This window comes from Cyprinus carpio, chromosome B16 (genome assembly GCF_018340385.1).
Source record: "Cyprinus carpio isolate SPL01 chromosome B16, ASM1834038v1, whole genome shotgun sequence".
In the NCBI taxonomy this organism is placed as follows: Eukaryota; Metazoa; Chordata; class Actinopteri; order Cypriniformes; family Cyprinidae; genus Cyprinus; species Cyprinus carpio.
In genome coordinates this window covers 21716371-21738475 of record NC_056612.1, presented here as the reverse complement: position 1 = coordinate 21738475, position 22105 = coordinate 21716371, and the positions used below count along the sequence as shown (strand labels likewise).

The following is a 22105-nucleotide window of genomic DNA, read 5'->3' as shown; positions in this document are numbered from 1 at the left end:
TTAGGGGAAGGTATTTATTAAGAATGCGTTTGAAGCTGAGAAGAGGAAGCCTTTCATCCTGAAATGCAAAAACTGTATTTTTTTTTTTTCTTTTTTTTTTTTTTTTTTTTTTTATAGTTTGTATTTATTTAATTAATTGTAAAATATTAAAAAAGAGCGAGAAAGGCAAAGATGCTGTTTGTAAGAATGAGTTGATGCCGTTTGTGATTAAAAGACTCGATGAAAGAATCTGCCTTATCCATGCTTGCACTCTCATCCTTTTTTTTTTTTTTTTTTTTTTTTTTTTTTTTCCATTTTGTCCTGGAACATCTTTCTACTGTTTATAGAATGAGTAAAAACATCTCCGGCTGTAAGTCACCGGTGTTGCTCTACAGGTGTCCTCCAGGCGGCAGCCAGAGCACATTACATCGAGGAGCAGCTCAAGAATGTGACGTCTTTCAGAACGGCTCTGTTTCAGAAGTTTTTAAACAAATAAGTTTAGCTCTAAATGTCACGTGTCTAATCATTCTGGGAAAGTACATCACGACAACACTTTTGGAGCATACAGTCACAATTCCTTCACTATTCTGAAAAATGTATTTCTCCTCAAAAATAGTACTGGTTAAAGTATAGTCTAACAAAATGTGATTTTCATGTTTAGAATTTATTTAGTCAGAATACAATTACATTTTAATACGTTTTAATGCAGAAATATGGTTTTTACAACCACACAGTATAATTGCGGTCAAAAGGAGCAAATGATGGCATGTAAAAATGTTAAATTGGCTTTCATATACCTGAAATCTACTTTAATAATCTATTATGTGTGTGTGCTGATGGCCAGTGTTTTGATCAAAGCTCTGTGTTCACTGGTACGGAGACCAGTGCAGCTGTAATACACCATTTTCCGTCTCCATCAGACGCTCCAAGGCACTCATCTTCATTCAGTCGAGACACTTTGTGCCTATTACGGAAGTTACAAAAGGAGCAAGTTATGTAACTGGTTGTGGTTCAGCTGGTTTTAAAAATATTACTCACATTTGTCCTAGTTATGAAAATACTGAGGGGGAAGCTGATTAGTGATATCAGAATTTGTGGCTTTACTCTTACACTAACTGATTTAGATTTGCAAAATCAAGCCAGTTTAACTGACAACTGCTTTTTCCTACTTTAGATACATTGTAAATGGAATGCATTTCACTTTCTACTAAAGCTGTATACATTAAGCATTTTTCTTTAAGTCATAAATTATTTGTATTGTTAAGATGAATGATTATCTAACATAAAATGAACCATAGCTAGTTTTAAACATCGAATGTCTGTATACAACACTGGCCTCATTTAGTATATTTAACCACATGGTTACGTTCAACTATTGCTCAAGATTCAAATATGTTTCTTTATGGGAAATGTATGTTCCAGTAACCAACATTTGGTCTCAAACGAACTTGTCTTTTGAAAAAGCTCAATGTTGTCTACATGTGTGACCCTGTTAATTACTATATGATGTTTACGTGTATATTTGGACAAATGTATTTGAAAAATTACAAATAATTGAAACTAATTAGACAAAACCCAAAAATAGTCTAATCTCCTGATTTATTTCAAAACAGCTAGGATTAAATACAATGTGCATTTTTATTTTTATCGTGTATATGTGTGACCACGTGAGCCGAGTAACACCAACAGCATTTGATTCTGCAGAAATAGTTTTGGTTTCTCGGTTTAAAAAAAAAAAACATGGTGTTGTGTGGTTAAAAAATAAACCGTGTGAAAAGGTCAAACTCCTGAAGATCTACTTTTTAGAAACCAACTTGGATTTAATGAAAAGTGAAGTGTCTACACTGCATGCATATCACTGACCTTACTAAATCATCATGAGGGAAAAAAAACATTTGCACATGATTTTAAAATCTATTCCTTCCTTATATCCATTCTTTCTTCAGGAGGTTTAACTGAAGCACATTACTGTCCTCGTATGGTAAGATTGAGTCAGTCATTCAAACAAAATGGTAAGAACATGAGAGGTGAGCTCTATTGAACATGAATACATCACTGCTCACGAATACCCAGAATGCTGTTTGCATCAATATCTGCCTTTACGGTGTTCTAAAATAACAGTTCTATAACATTTATACTCTGATACAGATGCTACATCTCTCCTGCGTGAAAAAACACTTTACTCAGTATTGATTACCAGAATTAATATACAAATATAAAGATATTGCACAAGGTCACACAATTCAGGCCTCCACATCCAAATCTTCATTATCCAGAGGGGCTTTTGAGTTTTTTGTTTGTTTGTTTTTTTTTTTGCCACCCTCAAGTTCATTTTTTGTTTTTGGCACCTTGCATTCTCCATGAGAGGAGTTGAAATGGATCAATGTCTTTTCCTGCTGCTCGAGTCCCATTGGTCGGCCAGCCCCTTGCTCACATGGACGCTCCCATCCGCAGGGCTGACAGTCTGTGACAGACCCAAATCATGTGGCTCCAGCTTGACTTCATCACTTCGTCTTCCATAGAGGATTGTGGTACACCCATCCATCCCCCTGCAGCCAATTTAAGGACAGAAACAAATAATAGACATGCTAGATCTGATTCGAAAACCAATATCCTGCATGACGTTGAAGCTAATCATGAAAGACAGGACAGTGAAGGGAAATTAATAATATTTGGCCCTATTGTAAATACATTGACATGACGCATAATGTTACATAAAATGCTAAATTGAATATATATATATATATATATATATACACACACACACACACACACACACACAAACATACATATTAGTGCTGTCAAAATGATTAATCACATCCAAAATAAGTTTGTGTATAGATATTATATGTATATTATATATATTATATAAGTACACACACCTACATGTATATATTTAAGAAATATTTACATGTACTGTATATGACGTACTTTTCCAGAGCGATTAGTCACATGACATGTTGAAATATGTTACATATATTTCTTAAATATATACATGTGTATTTACTGTATATATACATATAAATATATGTATATATTATATATTTTATATACATATATTTTTAAAATAATATATTTACAATATAAAAATATTTCTTAATATTACTTTTTTTACTGTATTTATGATCATGTAGCCTTGATGAGTTTTAGACTTTAAACACGGAAATGTCTCGCAGCTCTAAATTTCTGAATGGTTGAACTTTTATTTTTATTAGGTTTGGTCCAATTTTAAGGCATCTCGTTAAAAACACACTTGACTGAGGTCTGGTGAACTGAAACCAGTCTAAATATAAAGGGGTTTTATTAGTAAATGTAGTTTTGTTCATCCCTAGGAAAATTAAAAATGGTATGATTATGCACAAATGAAGGTTTTGATACTGCAAGTCCTCATGAAGTATGCTATTTAGTGTAGGATTAGAAAGCCTCACCTCTTTAATGAAGTACTTGGGTTTCCAGGTGGTGCTGCTGGCCGTTCTCTGCTTCCCTTCTCTTCTCTGCTTCTCTTCCAACTGGTGTTTGTGTTCAGAGGCTGCATCGATGTCGCCGGCCTTCAGTGCCGCTGTCACACGCTGCCACAGCCTCCTGTCAATCAGTGTCACAAGACAGAGAAACGCTTGATTCACTGACCGTCACATAAATACTGCACACAGTCTGGAAAGAATCATGTTTAAAAGATGTCTGGCTGATATGATTTTTTCATGCTTGTACATGGTTGTGGAATAACACACCTCAGATAAAACTGACCCTAAATTGCACCTGAAAACTACTGCCATCATGGCAATAAATTCTAAATTACTTTTAGAAACACAAAATGTATTTTAAACATATTCTAAATGTTGCTTAGGATTTTTTTTTTTTTACATAAAACAATTATTTTAATAATTGTGTATGTTATAAAATGTACTTCAAAGAGCAAAAAATGTAATTTTTCAATTGTAATAATAATTTTGCCATTTGAAATTTTGGACAATATAAATATTTTGATGGAAAATGGCCAAGGGTGGACAAAAAAAAAAATAAAAGTATGATGAAATATATATATATATATATATATATATATATATATATATATATATATATATATATATATTATATATATATATATATATAATTTTTTTTTTTTTGCTAAATATTTTAAAATATATACAAGCAATATATATTTGCCGTTATGGGATATTTTGAAATATGTTTAAAACATATTGAAAATGTATTTTTTTGCAATATGGGCAATAACTTTACAAGTCATTCAAACGGTTGTTTCTTGAGCAGAATAAGCTGCAAAACTTTGCTGTTTAGTCAAGGGTGTTATGTCTAGCCGTATTGATCAGGATAAGAAAAGCAACCTCAGATGATGAATCAGCCAAATCTTTTATTAAATTAGACCCCCAAACCTTTTCGAGGATCAATAGATCCACACTTTTGGCATGCATACCACTGCTTGCTTGCACCTCTCTGCCGCTCTGTATCATCTTTTGATTGCATTACGCGTGTGAGGTAACACCAGGCTGAGAGCTACTCTGATGGCCTCGGTCCTGTCCAGCTGGATCTCTCCTCCACAAAAAGCCAATAAGCAGCATTAGAGATTATTAAGTGAAGCCTGCAGCTCGCTCAGGGCCAGAGCGGTGGATGAGGGTCATGAGTATTTTAGAAGAGCTCTAGAAGGGAAGAATGGTATTATCTGGGTCACTGAGCTCTGATCTTCTACCCTCATTATTTATTTCTATTGTCTGAGTGCCTCTTTTCCCTAAAAGGAAGGTTTCACTATGCTCCCATTTGAAGCATGATGAAAATAGACAGTAATGGACTTGTGTACAAGATGGATAAAACAGAGTAACTAAATAAATACACATTATTTATAGAAATGTATTTAGTCCATTTTATTGGGGAAGTCCCAATAAAGCACCGAACCCAACTGCTCCCCGGGCGCCAGAGCATAAATGGCTGCCCACTGCTCCGGGTGTGTGTTCACGGTGTGTGTGTGTTCACTGCTGTGTGTGCACTTTGGATGGGTTAAATGCAGAGCACGAATTCTGAGTATGGGTCACCATACTTGGCTTTATTCCACGTCACTTTGTATTCTTGGTCCATTTTGTACTTTGGCAAGTCTGACAATCAGACCATTTTGGCCTTTTTTGACACTACACCCGAATGGCCGCAACAAATTAATTATATATGTACAAATATATGTACAAATATATATATATATATATTATATATATATATATATATATATATATATATATATATATATATATATATATATATATATATATATTTGTACATTAAAACCCTACTAAATTAAATTCATGAAATACATTTTTCAGTTTATTAGTTCAGCTTATACGGTAAAATGGTAAATTGCCAAATTAAGGTATTTTCAATGGTTATGAACTTTACGTTTTTTTTGTTTGTTTGTTTTGTTTTTCACCTTTTAATAAATACAGCAAGAATTATGAAAATGAAAAGAAATTTGAAAATGCATAAAAAGGATTAAATATGTGGGTTGTCTTTGTCACACAGACATGACAACTCTTAAAATAAAATAAAATAAAATAAAATAAAATAAAATAAAATAAAATAAAATAAATTAAAATAAAATAAAGTAAAATAAAATAAAAGGCATAAAAATGATTAAATTTGTGAGTTGTCACACAGACCTGACTACTCTGATCTTATGGGATCACAAACAAAACAAAACAAAATTGAGTTGTTTAGCAAGTTTATAAATTGAGGAAATTTTAACAATATTTAGCAATATTTAAAATGAATTTAAACAATATTTAATGGTTATACACTTTTAAACAAAGGTTTAACGCTGCTACTCACATAATTGAAAAGTCTACTACTAATGAAAAGAAATATGAATATAAAATTGTAAAACAATGCTTATAGCAACTTCAAAGAAAAGATCCTTCATGTTAATTCTGGTTATCAGTTCTCTCATATTGTCATTACTGAAGCTAAATTCATGAACGGATCTCCTCACCTCGATTCATACTGGCCCTGTTTCTCCAGCGGCCGGATCTTCTTCTTAATGACTGGCAGTTTGGAGGTGTCAATCACTTTGGTCTCTCCGCTGCTGTAGGTGAACTCCAGCGTCCCGTTCCACTCCCCCTGAGCCTTGCAGACGATGGTGCCGGTGGGGTTGTGCTTCACCTCAGCCGTGACTCTGTTGGAGAATGACAAAAGAAAAACGGTTTGACCTGATCTCAAATAAAACAGGCTCTCAAAGACAAGTCTCTGCACTCTCACCTGTGGACCTTCCCTCCGTAGAAGGGTTTGGTGTGGAATGTGACGGTGGAAGAGTATCCGCTTTTGGCGCAGCAGATGGAAACTTTTCCGCCCAGCTCCACCCAGGGCACTGTGAGGATGGAGCGAGCGTAAGCAGACGGCAGCGTGAACACGTACTCCTCATCATGCTCCAAGAGATGTAACACTCCTAACATAAAACACAGGGCACAGGTCACACACTCACCAGGAACCGTAGATACAGTGCAGAACGGTTTCAGCTCATCTTCATATAAAAGATTGGCAGCAATACTGATCCACGTTGAAGGAGTTTACAAAGCTTTTGCGTGTTTGATGCAGAGGAGAAATAAAAAAATCATGCAAAGTATTATGCTAGATGTTTAGGTTATGATCAAGTTAAAACATGAACAGTGATTTTGCATTAATACAAAAACTGTGCTCTTAAATGTCAAAATCTATCACATTGTGTCCAAAATCTGTTTCAATTCTAAATCAGTCCCAACCAATCCTAAAGGAATCAAATGTCCTGTAAGAATTCTCAAAGAAATAATGAAATAAGATCCTAATAGATAAACTGAAATCACATATTTCAATGTATTAGTTCAGTTGATCCAGGATCTTTAGTTATTTTGTCAAAATTAACAAATAATTCAATATTCACTGCTTGGCAACTTGATGTTTTATGAACTTTGCAAAGGCTTAATTCTGCTACTTAATCCATATTATGAATAGGAAAACAACTGAAAAAGAAATATTAAAAGCTTGAAAAGTTGGATTCTTAGAGCAGTGGGATTATGGACAGTGATGTTATTGTTAACTAAGACTAAAAATATATATAACAAACATTTTGTTCATTTGAAATACAGCTGACATAAAAATATTAGATTAAAAAACATTTTTTTGCCTTGGCAACCAGCTAAATTAAAATGTTTAAGTTTAAGCACTTAAATTACTAAAACTAAAATTTAATAAACAAATGAATAAATAAATACATAGTATTTAAAAATAAAAATAGAAATGTAATAAAAAGAACATAAAATTACAAAAAAGTAAATAAATAATATAAAAGCTAATATAAATTATTAATAAATACTATAATAGTATACAAATAATGCTAAAAGCAATAAAAAAAATAAAAGCAAATGTAAACAAAAAAAATAATAATAATTGGAAATACAGAACTTTGAAATGAGCAAAATGGAAGCCACAACAAACTATAAAAAATACATAAAAAGTTAATTAGGAAAAACTGAAAAGTTGAAAATGTAAGCTGAAAATATGAAAGGTTCACAGTAATATTAAGAGCAATATATATATATATATATATATATATATATATATATATATATATATATATATATATATATATATATATATATACACATTGTTTACCTTTGAATGATGAAACAATTATGTTAATGCCAACACATTACGACCAATATAAAATCTGGATCCTAAAGCAAAACTACTTTTTTGAGCATATTAGAATTGGTTCCAAATTATATTAACAATTCATTAGCATGCATTTAGGACTGTTAGTTTTTTTTTTTTTTTTTTTTTAATGAAGTTCAAGTGTAATTACCACTATAATCCTTCTGTACAGCCCAGTGTCATGTGTTTTGACCTGTTCTGATTCATCAGTCAACAGGATGACAGATTTTTTTCTCAGTAATTTAACTATATCAGTTTCCTGGTGTACTTTGATTTTAATATACTATATTATGATGCAAGTCTCGAACTACAGTTGGAAGTTATTAATTAAAATGATGAATCGCGTCTAGCTGTGTAACTCGGGTAACATCTGAACAGCACGAGCATGTCCACAGCAGCTCTCTCAGTGGGCCTGGCCTCTTTTTATTCTGGTTACATAATGGACAGCTGTCTAGTGGCAAAATCTCTGTGGGCTTTCAGCCAGGTCTGACAACAGCACATCTGTTTCCAAGAGACAAGAGAGCTGAAGGGGGCGGGTGCAGTTCGGCTCCCTGTCTCTGGATCTCTGCTCCAGAAGGGTCAAGCGTGCTGCGGCCTGAAGCAGTGCTGCTGGAGCAGTTCCCCGTAAGAATGCTGATAGCAGAGCTTCTCTGAAGATCCCAGTAGAGGACAGTTGAATTCATCTGTGCTGACACATGAGGAAACTACATTTGATGGAGCCGACATGGCTGATTAGCATGTGGGACATTCACAGTGTTAAGGCTGTTCAAGCACTCTTAATACAGTCATGAAGCCTGGAATCCTTCTTGACTATGGGTTCCATCAGGAAATTCAAATGGGTTTTTAGAATAGTGAGCATTTTACTGTTTCATAAAAGAAAATTGTCATGCCAGAGTTATTATAGTTTAACCATTAAAAAAAAAAAAACGCTACTTATAAAAAAAATAAATTAATAACAGTTAAAAAAAATAAATAGATAGATAGATTCAGGAAGCAGAGATTCTGGAACAGCCTTTGCATCAGGGAGTGCGATGACAATGCCTTAAAATACTCCCTTTGTTGGCACCTCACCAGTTTTAGAATCAGAATGAAACATCAAGCAACTGAGTGAAGTGAAACATCAAGGGGAGAGTTTTTCAAACAGCAGTACGTTTCTGTTGTTATTCTCTGAGACAGATGGAGTTGTGATATAAGCACCAGTAAATATCACATGCCCTGAGGCCGACACTCATATAACGGTATGCTCTTTGGACACACATCTGAGAGGATGGAGGAAAAACAGTTCTGCCTGAATGAGCAAACCCTCAGGCTTTAATCAAACAGTAATGAACGAAACTCAACGATCCCAACAGACAAATGATTGCCATAAACACAACACAACTTTATGAATAAATAAATGCTTCTAAGAAACTATATTACTATATTAGCAGTTTTCCAGAAATGTTTTGTTTAGTATGCAAACCTGACTCATAGTAAGATCTTATGGATGAATCGCTACCACTTTGTTTATTTAAATGGGGAGTCATCTCATTTATCACCAGTAAAATATGGAGTGCCACAAGGATCTTTCCTAGGTCCTCTGCTATTTTCAATATACTTGTTGCCCCTTGGTAATATTATTAGAAAATACGGGATTAGTTTCCACTGTTATGCTGATGATACTCAACTATATATCTCAACGAAACCAGGTGAAATTTCTAAATTATCTAAGCTAACAGAGTGTGTTAAAAATGTAAAAGATTGGATGACCGATAATTTTCTCCTATTAAATTCAGATAAGACAGAGATGTTACTTATTGGACCAAAAAACAGTACACAGAATTTACAATTTGCAACTAGACGGATGTAATGTTACTTCCTCTATAGTCAAAAATCTGGGTGTTATTTAAGACAACAACTTGTCTTTTAAAATCATATTTCCCATGTTACAAAAACAGCATTCTTCCATCTTAGAAACATTGCCAAGCTACAAAACATGTTACCTGTTTCTGATGCAGAAAAGCTAATTCATGCATTCATGACCTCTAGACTGGACTATTGTAATGCACTGCTAGGTGGTTGTGCTGCATCTTCAATAAACAAGCTACAGGTAGTCCAAAATGCAGCGGCTAGAGTCCTTACCAGGTCAAGAAAATATGATCATATTACCCCAATTTTACAGTCTCTGCACTGGCTATCTTTTAAGTTCCATATCAGTTAAAAAATATTATAACTTACTTATAAGGCCCTTAAAGGGATACTGCACCCCAAAATGAACATTTTTGTCATTAATCACTTACCCCCATGTCGTTCCAAACCTGTAAAAGCTCAGTTCGTCTTCAGAACATAATTTAAGATATTTTGGATGAAAAGACTTGAGACTGTCCCATAGACTGCCATGTAAATAACATTGTCAAGGTCCATAAAAGGTATGAAAGTCGTTGTCAAAATACTCCATCTGCCATCAGACGTGCAATCTGGGTTATATGAAGCGACGGGAACACTTTTTGTAAGCAAAGAAAACAAAAGGATGCGCTGTTTCTAGTGTATTTAGCTTTGATTTGAAATAAAACAGCACATCCTTGTGGCACGGATGATACAGAAGAGCATACACAGCATACGGTGATATGGAGAGACACAGAGGAGACTGCTGACAAAGGAATTATTGAATTCAAAACTTGAATGATACAGACTAAAATGATCTAATCACATCATAAAGCGCAGTAGCATGAAACATATATATTAATTTGTATATTCATTCTTATAGTTTAAAGATTAATTTTATGTAAGCATTTGATAACAAAAATACACCTAACATAAAAATGTCAAATGAGCACAAATAATTAAATACGTAATATCCACTGATACCAATAAATCAAAAATTTATTGCTATCAGTCGATATGGTACCAGTGTACTGTGCATCCTTATGTAAAATATTTGTCACACCAATAGAGCATACTAAAATTGAAACTGGTGTTAAGAGAGATGCATCAAACTCACCTTCTCCAACCATTGACACTCCTATGGACATGCCCATGAATTTGCTTTTAGTCCAAACATGGGTGTTGACGCATATCTGCCGATCTTTGCACTCGCAGTAGAATCCAGAGACCGGGGGGTGGTGGGACACCTGCTCAGCCACAAAACGTAGCCGGTAAGATCCTAACCCTTCATTGGAGGCGGTCTGGGTGGAATGAGCAGCCGCAGGGGCTGGACTTGAGCTGGTAGTCCTGAGGGGCCGCACCTTATCTTGCGGTACGTCCCATGAGCATTGGAAGCTCTCTCCCAGAATGGGGTTGTAAGGCTTCTTGGCCACAGCACCTTTACGACCCTCGTGGAAAGCAGTCAAGTAGTATTCCACAAACCGGATCATGCGTTCCTCTGCTGTCGCTCCAGATGTGATGGCCAAAAACACATCTGGATGGGCCATGAAGTTGGCATACATCTCCAAAAGAGAGCGCTTCTCTAGGATGAACGTGGGCAACACCACCTGAGAACAAATAATATTGGCATACATTATCTGACCAATATATATAGCTGCTGATTTGAGGAAACTTGAGCAGCAAAGAACATATTATATTATATTTGTATCACACAACTTCTCTGTGTTTGCACATTCCAGACAGAATGTCACCATTTCTGTAGTTTAAACCCTCAAAAATCTTAAAAATCTCACTGATTAATTAGCATGAATGGGTGAATCACTGAATAATTCACTCAACCAATTTGTTTAAAAACACTGACTAGTTCACTACTATACTGAGCAATGACTCTGCTGAGGCTTTGTTCAGAGCTGTTTTTATTGTCGAAGCAAAACAGAAAGTAACTGGCAATATTGTACCTAATAATGTACCTAACTTCTTGTTTCTTCAATTTCTGTATTAAAGCAATATCACACTTGCAATCTGTTTTTCAATCAGCTGATTGGCCATGTGCCACTCAAATCCACATAGATAAAAAAAAAAACAAAACAACAGCAATCTTAGCTGTGTGATATTGCTTATATTATGGGTGGGCAATATACCAGTTGACAAAATTAACCGGTAGAAATTTGTCAACTGGTAGAGATTCCGAACTATCGTCTCTATCACAGTTACACATTCATGTAACATTGCTGTGCTACATGGTCAAGAAAACTTATCGTTTGCACATGTTTTTAAGCATTGTGATCTAAAAACAAATGATTTTAGGCCATTGAAACGCAATCATCAGTGAAAGAGAACTCATTTCGCTATATGTGCGTGCTGTCTGAGTCTATTTCTGAGCACTATCATTGATGTGCATACATGTTTTTTTCCACTTTATAGGCCTTGAATAGTTGAAAGTTGATATTGACACTGATGACTAGGATTATGACATTTCTATGGTATCAAAAATTTTGATATCATAAATACCTTATTTAAAGCAAAAATAACTATTTTGTGATATATATCGTTATCATGAAATAAAATTACTCGGATAGTGATAAGATTTTGGTCATATCGCCCACGCCTAGCTTATTTTACTTTATATTATTCAACTTTATGCAACGTGATCTGCTGTCAGTGTAAACACACATTAATATGTAATAACATAATAACTGTATGCTAGTCTCTGTATCACAGATTCTGACTCCATGGATCAATGCTCTGTCCATTCCCCCTGTGGCCTACAGTACACATCCACACACATCACTGAACTTCATCATCTGAGCTATCCAAATGACTGCTCAAATCCTGCTGAACTATAAACACAAGCCCAGAAGGAAATGTTCCTCTCAGAGAGACTAAACAAAGACGAGGTAGGTAGTAGAGAGAGAAACATATATCACAACACTGAAATATTCCTCAGGCTGATGAAGCGTAATTAGGACAATAATATCACGACACCTCTCGACACGCTTGAATTAGTCCATTCGATTCCTAATCACGAGGACGAATAGGAACATCGAATCAGATAACGTTTCTTGTTAACTGATTATGTAAGGTATAATTATGAAACTGAATTTGCCCTGAGCTATGATTATGTTAATAATATTCTTCTTCACGTAGCATGGCACATCCTCAATCTGTGTCCAAAGCTAGACAATGTCCATGCAAAACTTTAATACATAGAAAAAAGCATGAGATTGTCCGGTTGTTAACTAAATTCTAAATAAGGACATAACATACACCTCTATTTTGGTATATTGAGTTACAGATAAACATTAATCCACCCCTAAAACAAGGTTGTTGTTGTTTTTTACTTTTGTTTATGGCACACAATGTGGGTGTATGCCACAATGTTCTAATAATAAAAATCTAATAATAAAGATTTCAAAATTGTAAAAAGCTAGAAACCCATCCTTTGTTCCCTGAGATCAAGAGGATATAAATAGCCTTGAGTGGTTCCTGTTTGTATATGAAAAGGAAGAGCAAATGTAAACAAGTTGGGAATGGCCAAATTGTTTCACAACCATTTCAACATCATGATTAGTTTGGGTGGGACAGCAAGTGTGTGTGTGTGTGTGTGTGTGTGTGTGTGTGTGTGTGTGTGTGTGTGTGTGTGTGTGTGTGTGTGTGTGTGTGTGTGTGTGTGTGTGTGTGTGTGTGTGTGTGTGTGTGCGTGCGTGCATATACCCGTGTGAGGTCCATGCCCAGTTTGAGTTGAGACAGCAGATGGAGGATGATGCTCCTCTGGTCATCCAGGACTCCGAGGTCTTCCTCCTCATTATCTTCTGTGTCTGTGATCTCCTCGCTGGAGTCCACCGATTCTGAGCTGGAGTTCTGCAAACACAGACACAGGACAATTTCCAAATGTTACTGAACACAGATCATTTGTTATTTACTATTAAATATATTTTAAACCTAATTTCTATACACTACATACATGGCATGCTGTGAAAGCCCATATCCACCGCATAAGAAAAACAATCAAATAATGGTAAATCATAATTATTACATAGACAGTCTAAATGATAAGATCTTGAGTTCTAATTAACATAAAAAGTCTATGTATTCATTACGACTTTTTAAATCTAAACTATGTTATAAAAAGTCAAATTTATGAGATTAAAAAAACAAATATAAATAAATGACAAAAACGCAAGTCATAATCATTACTTTTTAGTCTCATAATTTTGACTTTTTTTATCTCATAATTGACTTATTATAATTGATTATTTTTTATGAAATTATTGAAATTTACCAAGACAATATTTTTTTATGGTAGAAATTAGGGCTGGACCAGAATATTCGATTATTCAAATATTTGTTCAGGTGGGTTGGCATTCGATTTTCAATTTTGAGATTCGAATATTCTTTGTTTTGTTTTTTTCTCGAACACCTGGCATCCCCCGCTAAACTGTTCTCATTTTGCCCCTGAATATGAATTGCCCATGAGTGAATGTCATGATTCAGTTCATCTGGAAGAGAAGACAAAAATGCCAAGACCTCAGCTGTGTGGGAGCACTTTAAATTGAGTGAGGATTTGAAACTGGCCTACCACAACAGCACATCAAGTTTGAAAAATCACCTGAGTTCTGTAAGTAGTACACCTATAGTATATTGTTGGTGTAAAAAAACGAACTGCTTTTATCTGCCATGTTAATCAGAAATTTTATAGACCAAACTAATTTTTTTAACCAGGCTGTAAAGTTGGGCATTTTAACATGGGGAGTCTATGGGACTGACTCCCTTTTGCAGCCAGCCTCAAGCGGCCAGTGGATGAATTGCAGTTTTAGTCACTTCCTTATTGGCTTCACGAGAGAGAGCGGGAGGTTGCCGCTTCTGGCTCGTGCTGTTCTGTAGTTTATTAAAAGTTCATTCATTCTGAACGTGCCGCGTGTCCATATTGCATCAAAATTAGACACAGCTCTCCAAGTTGTCGTGTTATGCCACACCGCAACAGCTAAAGTCTACACTGGATGGGACTGTTTTAAATCATTTGAAATTTGTGTCAGTATGTCATAAATAGAAGCAGCAGCAGTATACTGTTGGGAATTTCTCAGTCGTGCACGCCACATCCAGTGTAGACAGCATAATAGGTTCTATTGTATGCTGCACCGCTCGCATCAGGTGTAGACACTGTGTTAGAGAGAAGAATATGTTCAGTCCCCTCCCTCCGAAGCTTAGAATATTCGGTGTTGATTACTACCGAAGCTTCGAAGTTCAAAAAATGGTATTCGAACAAGCCCTAGTAGAAATTAGGGCTACACGATTATGACAACAATCATAATTGTCGATTATTCCCTTGAAATTGTAATTGCGATTATTAATTACGGTTATCACAATTTACATTGAATGATGTTTATACCATTGTTTGATGCAGCTGCATGCTGCATAAAGAAGCTGAAAACACTCTAAATGAAAAACTTTTAGTGCTTTTCTATAGTATTAAGTCTCAAACATCAACTATACATCGGATTGGTGTCGTCTTTTAATTATAAAAAAGTAAAAATATGAATGGTATTATAATATTATATTAAAACTAAAATTAAAATAATGGGAAAAACCCTTAAGATAACGTAGAAACAAACAAAAAAAAAAAACAGCATCTTAAGCATGCAGAATAACATAAGTGGACTTGTGGCATCCATAATTGTAATCGCGATTAGAAATTCTATTAATTGTGCAGCCCTATTAGAAATGTGCTTTCATACCATGCTGTCAGTCACCACTTGACATTTGTTTTTTGTATTGTTTAGTTGTTGTTTCAACACTCATTTAACCATAGAAATTCTATAGAAATTGCAACTAAAAAAAAGAGAGAACATGGTGGAGAATTTATTTATTTATTTATTATTTTAATTATTTAATTTATAATGTAAATGTGTTTGTTGCAAACTGTAAAAGTTGTCACTGTACTATAAGTTTTCAATATATTTAATGTCATTATATTTAATTTAAATAATTTTTGTATGTTAAAAAAATATATACATGTATAATATGTATGTGTATGTGTATATTATATCAAACTTTTTTTTTCTCTTAAAATGACAAATGGTCATTGGTTTCAAGGCAACTGTGTGTCCAGTCTTGGGTGGCTAATGTAGGTGGTACCTCCTGCAATCGCTCATGCAAAAACATTACATTGTTTCTAATGCATAATGTAAAGAAGTGGTCCAGAAGCGCCTGCCCCAAAGCATCATGGGAAGTGTATAAAAAGCCCCTTCCTCTAAGGGCTCTACATAGATAATGTTGACAGATGAGCAAAGCAGATCACATGATCCTCTCTCGTTGGATCACTCATTTTTCCTTTCCAAGGCACACGAATGTGAGTAAGTGAGGGGCAGCAGATGGGATCTAAATAGGTTACAATATGATTAGACTGTAAAGTAAAACAGTAGGGTTTTGTGAACAAGCCATAATCCCCGAGGTAACGCTTACAACTGGGCACAAACCATTGCCTGTGGCGTTATGACTCAATTTTATTAGATTCTCTTGCAAACCATTCATCATATTTCCCTTTCCTTCAGCGTTCTCTCTTAGCGGTAAAAAGGGAATATTGTGTTCCTGTAAAAAGTACAGGAGCTCATCGAGCCAGATGGGAAGTCCTCATTTCGAGCTTCAGCGATCCACCTGAATATTTCATAGAACAAGAGCAGAGCACTTTCTCTCTCCCTTTACGTCATCACAGATATGATTAAATAAACACATGCGAATGAGGTCACATGCAAGGTCACACATCCAGCGTGACCAAAAATCTATAACACAAATGCATCACCAATACTAAATACAATGTTCCATGCTGCCATCTTGTTCAATTAACTCTGGATACGGTACTCAGTAGTGTCCTTGTATGATTCACAAAGGACCATGTCAAGGACACTCGAAACAATTCATTTCTGTCCTACTTTCTCTGTGGACGCTAAGTTGGGTGGTTTTGTTTTGTTGGAGTGTTTGGTAGCTACAGTAACTACTAGCCAAAAGTTGCATGTTGAGATCGTTTATGCAAATTAAATCAGAGCTAATTAAATACACAGCGATTTTAGAAAAGCAGCGGAAAGAAGAGAGTAGAATATGAAAAAAGCAAGAAAAAGTACCTAGATTTTTCACCTAGAAAACAATGAGATTGACTAGAGAGAAAATAAAGACTTCTGTCAGAGAAAAACACTCTAGTAACCTCACTTTTCTCCTTTAAAGTTTCAGAAGAGATCTTAATGTGTCAAACTGTGTCTGCAATCAAAAGTCAGAGATTTCTCATCAAATTCTACCATAACCAAAGCTTTGTGATCCATATTAATTTTTCAGCTCTATACTGAGTTAAAATGGTCTCATTTTTGTTCCTTTTATTCCTCCTAAGGCAATTTTGAGGAACATCTGAGATGAAGTTGATACGTACATATCTATGAACACAACTTTGTCACCTAAGCTTCTAAAGAGCAACCTCTAAGCAATGGTGTTTTCCACTGCTAGTCTTGATATGCAAAAATACTGGCACGAAAACATGACCAACATGAGCCAATAAAAACATTACAACAATGAATGAAGTTTCCAACTTCCCTCAGTCCCAGCATTCCAGAGAGTCACCCCTGCCTCTCACCAACAGGATAAACATGCATCAAACTTACATTCATTTCAGGGCTGGTTCAGAAATATGCTCTTGGGTGTTCATCTCATAGTTTGACTGTGGTGGTATCCACAAAACTCTTTCTTTGACGATCTCTCACTAACTCTGACACTCTTATCTGGCTGCCCAGCTGTCCCTGAGCCGAGGAAGCGCTGCTCCCTCCCACTCTGCCAGCCTGTACACACACTCTCTCTCTCTCTTTCTCTCTCTCACTCGAATGCTGCCTCGACTCACCACAGTCTGCTTGCTTAAAGTACAGCTGAACTTCATGAGGTTTGTTTGCTCTGGTTCATGGAGGATGGTGTTGACATTATAGTAGACAGAAAGAGAGAGAGAGAGAGAGAGAGAGAGAGAGAGATCATGACCGGTGAAGAGATTAAATTGAGATCCTCCATATGACCTTCAATCTGTCAAACCACTCCCACTTTAAGTCACTTTTATAGTGCATTTACACCAATTCCACATCTGCCTCGTCCATATTATAATGCACTCAGAGCAAGCACACGATGCTGAAGAAAAGTGTAGTTAGCTGATCATGTTGGACAAATTTGGTTTCAGTCAGATTAAAGGCAAATTATTAAAATCAAAGGGCATGTAAATTTACTTGTCCAGTCACTCCCAGCTGACCAAGCATCCACTTTAGTTACTGCTCCAACACTAGTTAACACACCGGCACTAGTTAACACAAGTATAAAAACAAACCCTTGGTGCATTAGAGAAGTAATGCTTTCCATTTTAGGATTTCTCAAAGACACTTTTTTTTGGTTTTACATTTTTCAACGTTTTAAAGTAATAAAAGCACAAATATACAGCATTGTTCAAAATGTTTGGGGTCTGTGAGAATTTCATCATTTTAAAGCTGCATTTATTTTATTAAAAAAAAAATGCAGTAAAAACAGTAAAAATTTTGAAATATTTTTACAATTTAAATAAATATATATTTTTTTTTTTTAAATTTGAAAATGCTTTTTTTTCTTTTTTTTTAAAGATGTGTTTTTATAGGTGTTTTTTCTAGTGTTTTGTGTGTCACATGATCATTCAGAAATCATTCTAATAAGCTGATTTGCTGCTCAAGGAACATTTATTATTATTATTATTATTATTATTATTATTATTATTATTATTATTAATGTTAAAAACATATGTTATGCTGATTAATATTTCTGTTGAAACTGTTAATACACTTTTTTTTAGGATTCTTTGATGAAAACAAGGCTCAAAAGAACAGCATTTATTTGAAATAGAAATCTATTGTAGCATTATAAATATCTCTACTTTCACTTTTGAGCAATTTAATGCATCCTAGCAAAATAAAAATATTAATTTCTTTCAAATAGAAAAAAATTTTTTTTTTACTGAGCCCAAACTTTTGAACAGTAATGTATAAATGCAGTAAAGCAAGAAAAAAACTATCTGCCATGATGTTAGTACAGTTTGAGTTTGTGATGTGTTCAGGGGGAAGTTGTGGCCTAATGGTTAGAGAGTCGGACTCATAACCTAAATGTCGCGGGCTCGAGTCTCGTACCGGCAGAGATTGTAGGTGGGGGAGTGAACGTACAGCGCTCTCTCCCACCTTCAATACCACGACTGAGGTGCCCTTGAGCAAGGCACCGATCCCCCAACTGCTCCCCGGGCGCCGCAGCATAAATGGCTGCCCACTGCTCCGGGTGTGTGTTCACGGTGTGTGTTCACTGCTGTGTGTGTGCACTTTGGATGGGAAAAATGCAGAGCATTAATTCAGAGTATGGGTCACGTCACACCACTTTTTCACTTTTTTTTTCACTTTTTCCACTGTCACTGTTCAGTATCATTTCAGATGATGTGTTAATTCCTTGTGTGGTTCCATGACACGACCTGATCCACACATGACTCCACGGGAACCTCCTGAACCTAGTGTGTGCATGCATATGTGTGTGTGTGGTATTTCATTATGGAACACGAATGCTGCATATTGCACAGTATACAAAGTATGGTATACAGTAGTATGCTGTAGTCACCTGACCTCATTATACAAACTTAGAAAATGAAAAAAGGTCCACTGCATTTTTAATTAAATTTTCTTTTGAGAAAGAAAAAAAAAATATTGACTGACATCCCATCATCAATTTTCATTGGTTTTAACAGAAAAAAACTCATACTACTCATACAAAAAACTAAAACTACATAGGCTACTGCAGAAATAGTAAGAGTATAGTATGCTATTCAGAACACAGCCTCAGTGTGTGATGAGCAACAGAGGAGAGAAAATGAGAAAATCCCCTAGTCAGAGGATTAAGTGTGTACTATACACTTCACATTAGTCATTGGTATGATCTCAGATTATACTAGGAGGGATGAATGTATTCATTATTTATTTGATGTGTTATGTGAATTGTGTTTATATGTGAATTGTACTGTCATTGTTTTTTGTAAGCAAGACATAAGACTAAATTTCAGTCAAGGCTGAACAATAAAGTAACTAACTAACTCTGCTGTGTCTTGTGGTCACAAATACAGCTCAAAGTACAGCTCTGGCTCCAGGCTTTAGCTTAGCATACAGATGCTTTTTGTACACAACCCAATTAGCTCTATTATTCACTCTAGATGAAATACAGTGGGGTTCAAAGGAGTTGTGAGATATTTGTGAAAAGGCTTAGACTGCAGCTGGTAAAAGGCTGTAGTAGGAGACACTGTTAAACCTTCCTTTTTAGGACCGATCATACAAAAAATCAGCTGACTTTGGTCAGGTGACGACATCATGTTAGAGCTCCTGGGAAAACAGCATGAGCTGGTGGGAATACAGTGTTTAAAACAGCACAACCATCATGAATTAATAATCAGCGGCAGCACGTTGTCTTCAGGGACGTGGTTAACGGAAGTGCCCACGCACTGAGAACATAATGAAACCACGTTCCTGAGACAAAGAGCCTTTAATGAACTCTACCATATCAAACTATAATAGTCTGCAGAAACAAACAGATCGTAGGGGAGAATACAATGATAATGAATAACACAACCATTTGGATTCACCACTCCAATCTTATTAAAAAACAAAATAATAACAATAATAATAATAACAAGAACAATAAAAACTTAAGTAAAATGTACTCTTTTTTTGTAAGTAGGTTTCATAGGTTTGTAGTTTTTTTTTATCATTGTAATGTAAAATAATATAATAATTTAATTATAATATTATTTAATTATAATATAATAGAATAAATATTTTACATTACATAAATAAATTATTAAATTATTAATTATTTAAATAATATTTTAAAAAATATTAAATATAATAAAATATAAAATATTACAATATTATTTTACATTATATCAATAAAATATTATTAGTAGAAGTAATAGTAGAATCTTAAAAACTTACAGTAGAAACTACATTTACGTCATACAATTTAAGATATTATTATAAAATTATTTTATATTACATTGATATAATAATAACAACAACAACATTTTGCTTATTTACTGCCATAGTATAAGTAAACTTAATAATTAATAGTGATACATTACTGGCAAATAAAAGAAAAAATATTTTAAAAAAATGTACTCAGTTGAACTAATAAAGTCACATTTAGATGTTTTTTTTTTAAGAAACTGAACAATTCAATTTTAACTGCAGATTTTTTTTCTTCTATGTCTGTTTTCTCTTTTAGTTCAATGCTCGTCTATACAACAACACACAATGAATTAGTGAATCATAATCACTGGAATCAAAATCTGAACCAGAAATCAATAAATTCCTCATGATTCCCATGCAACCCCTGCCTTAGCTGTGGCCCAATATGACTGGTCAACTGACCGCTGTAAAATCTTTTCCATTTCAAAGCACACAAATCCAAACCCTCAGTGTTGTGCCTTTCGTCCCCAGCAGAGACGAGGACAGATGTTTGCCTTCTAGCCACACTAACACACACCAACACCCATCCACATACCGAATTGAATCTCGACAAGGATTTGCACCGATGCCTCTCCTGTCAAACATCTGGGATATGTATGCTTGATGGGCCATGTCTCATAGCTCAGGTTTGTTTTTCTGCTCCCTGCAGTTTTACTGCCTTATTTTCCTCTGACAGTGCAGAAGAGCGAGCTGTCAGACCATGAACAGACAGGAAAGAAACACTGAGATCTCTCTCTCTCCTTGAGACTGCTGACAGCCTCATTTCAATCCCAGTTGTCCAAAAATCCAATAAAAACATTGTTTTAAAAAAAGAACCATTAAATGCTTTGTGTACATTACACAAACTCCTTCCCGGACAGCTTTATACAGTCGTGACTGCTAGTCGTGACTGCTTTTCTCTGCAGTTCACTTGTAATCTTCAATCACTGCAATCCTTTCTGCTCTCTGCTTTCCTCTACTGGTGATTGTGATGAAGTACAACCATTCTAATGATGAAAACAATAGGCAATCTGCCACATCTTATTAAGTTTAATTTACATGAGAGCAAACACAATCTGCAGGTGCAAAGGTATGTGTTTGTCAATTAAGAGATTCAGTATCACATTCAGACAAATGCTTTGGCGTTTGGCCAGCGGTGATAAAGGAGAAGCCCTTTCGCTCCGAGATTTATAACCTCTCGAGCAGCACTGTTGTTTTACAGCATGTCTCACTGTTTCTGCATTCAGACAAGAAGAATCACTGGGACGGCTGCTGAATAAATCACTTGGCTAATCATTTGTTGTTTTCCCCCTATCCTTGAGCAATCCCCGTGAATTTTAAACTGTTACGGCTGAACCACCGGCCAGGCGTTTCTCATCGGGTGAGTAGCTACGCCATCGACCCTTGGCCCTGTCTGTCAAAATTACTTACAATATCCCAAACTCATGCAGAATAAGTAATGATGCATTCTGATGAGTCTGCTTCAATAACAAGATTGGAATTCTAAAATATTCATTTAAATAAATATTCCACTTGTTAGGTCAAGGTCAATGTATTATAAATGTTAT

At 35.1% G+C, this 22105-nt stretch overlaps 1 protein-coding gene across 2 annotated transcripts in view; it reads right to left on the bottom strand.

The window, feature by feature from the left end:
* Positions 1-624: 624 nt before the first annotated feature.
* Positions 625-22105, bottom strand: part of LOC109066019 (oxysterol-binding protein-related protein 10-like) — a 48500-nt gene continuing 27019 nt past the window's right edge. For both annotated transcript variants that reach the window (XM_042741482.1, XM_042741481.1), the window contains 6 exons: positions 13237-13383; positions 10640-11129; positions 6232-6418; positions 5966-6148; positions 3408-3561; positions 625-2528 (listed from right to left, as the gene is read on the bottom strand). In XM_042741482.1, the coding sequence (XP_042597416.1) occupies positions 2484-2528; positions 3408-3561; positions 5966-6148; positions 6232-6418; positions 10640-11129; positions 13237-13383 (1206 nt within the window). In that variant the 3' untranslated portion in view covers positions 625-2483. The remainder of the gene's footprint in view (positions 2529-3407; positions 3562-5965; positions 6149-6231; positions 6419-10639; positions 11130-13236; positions 13384-22105) is intronic.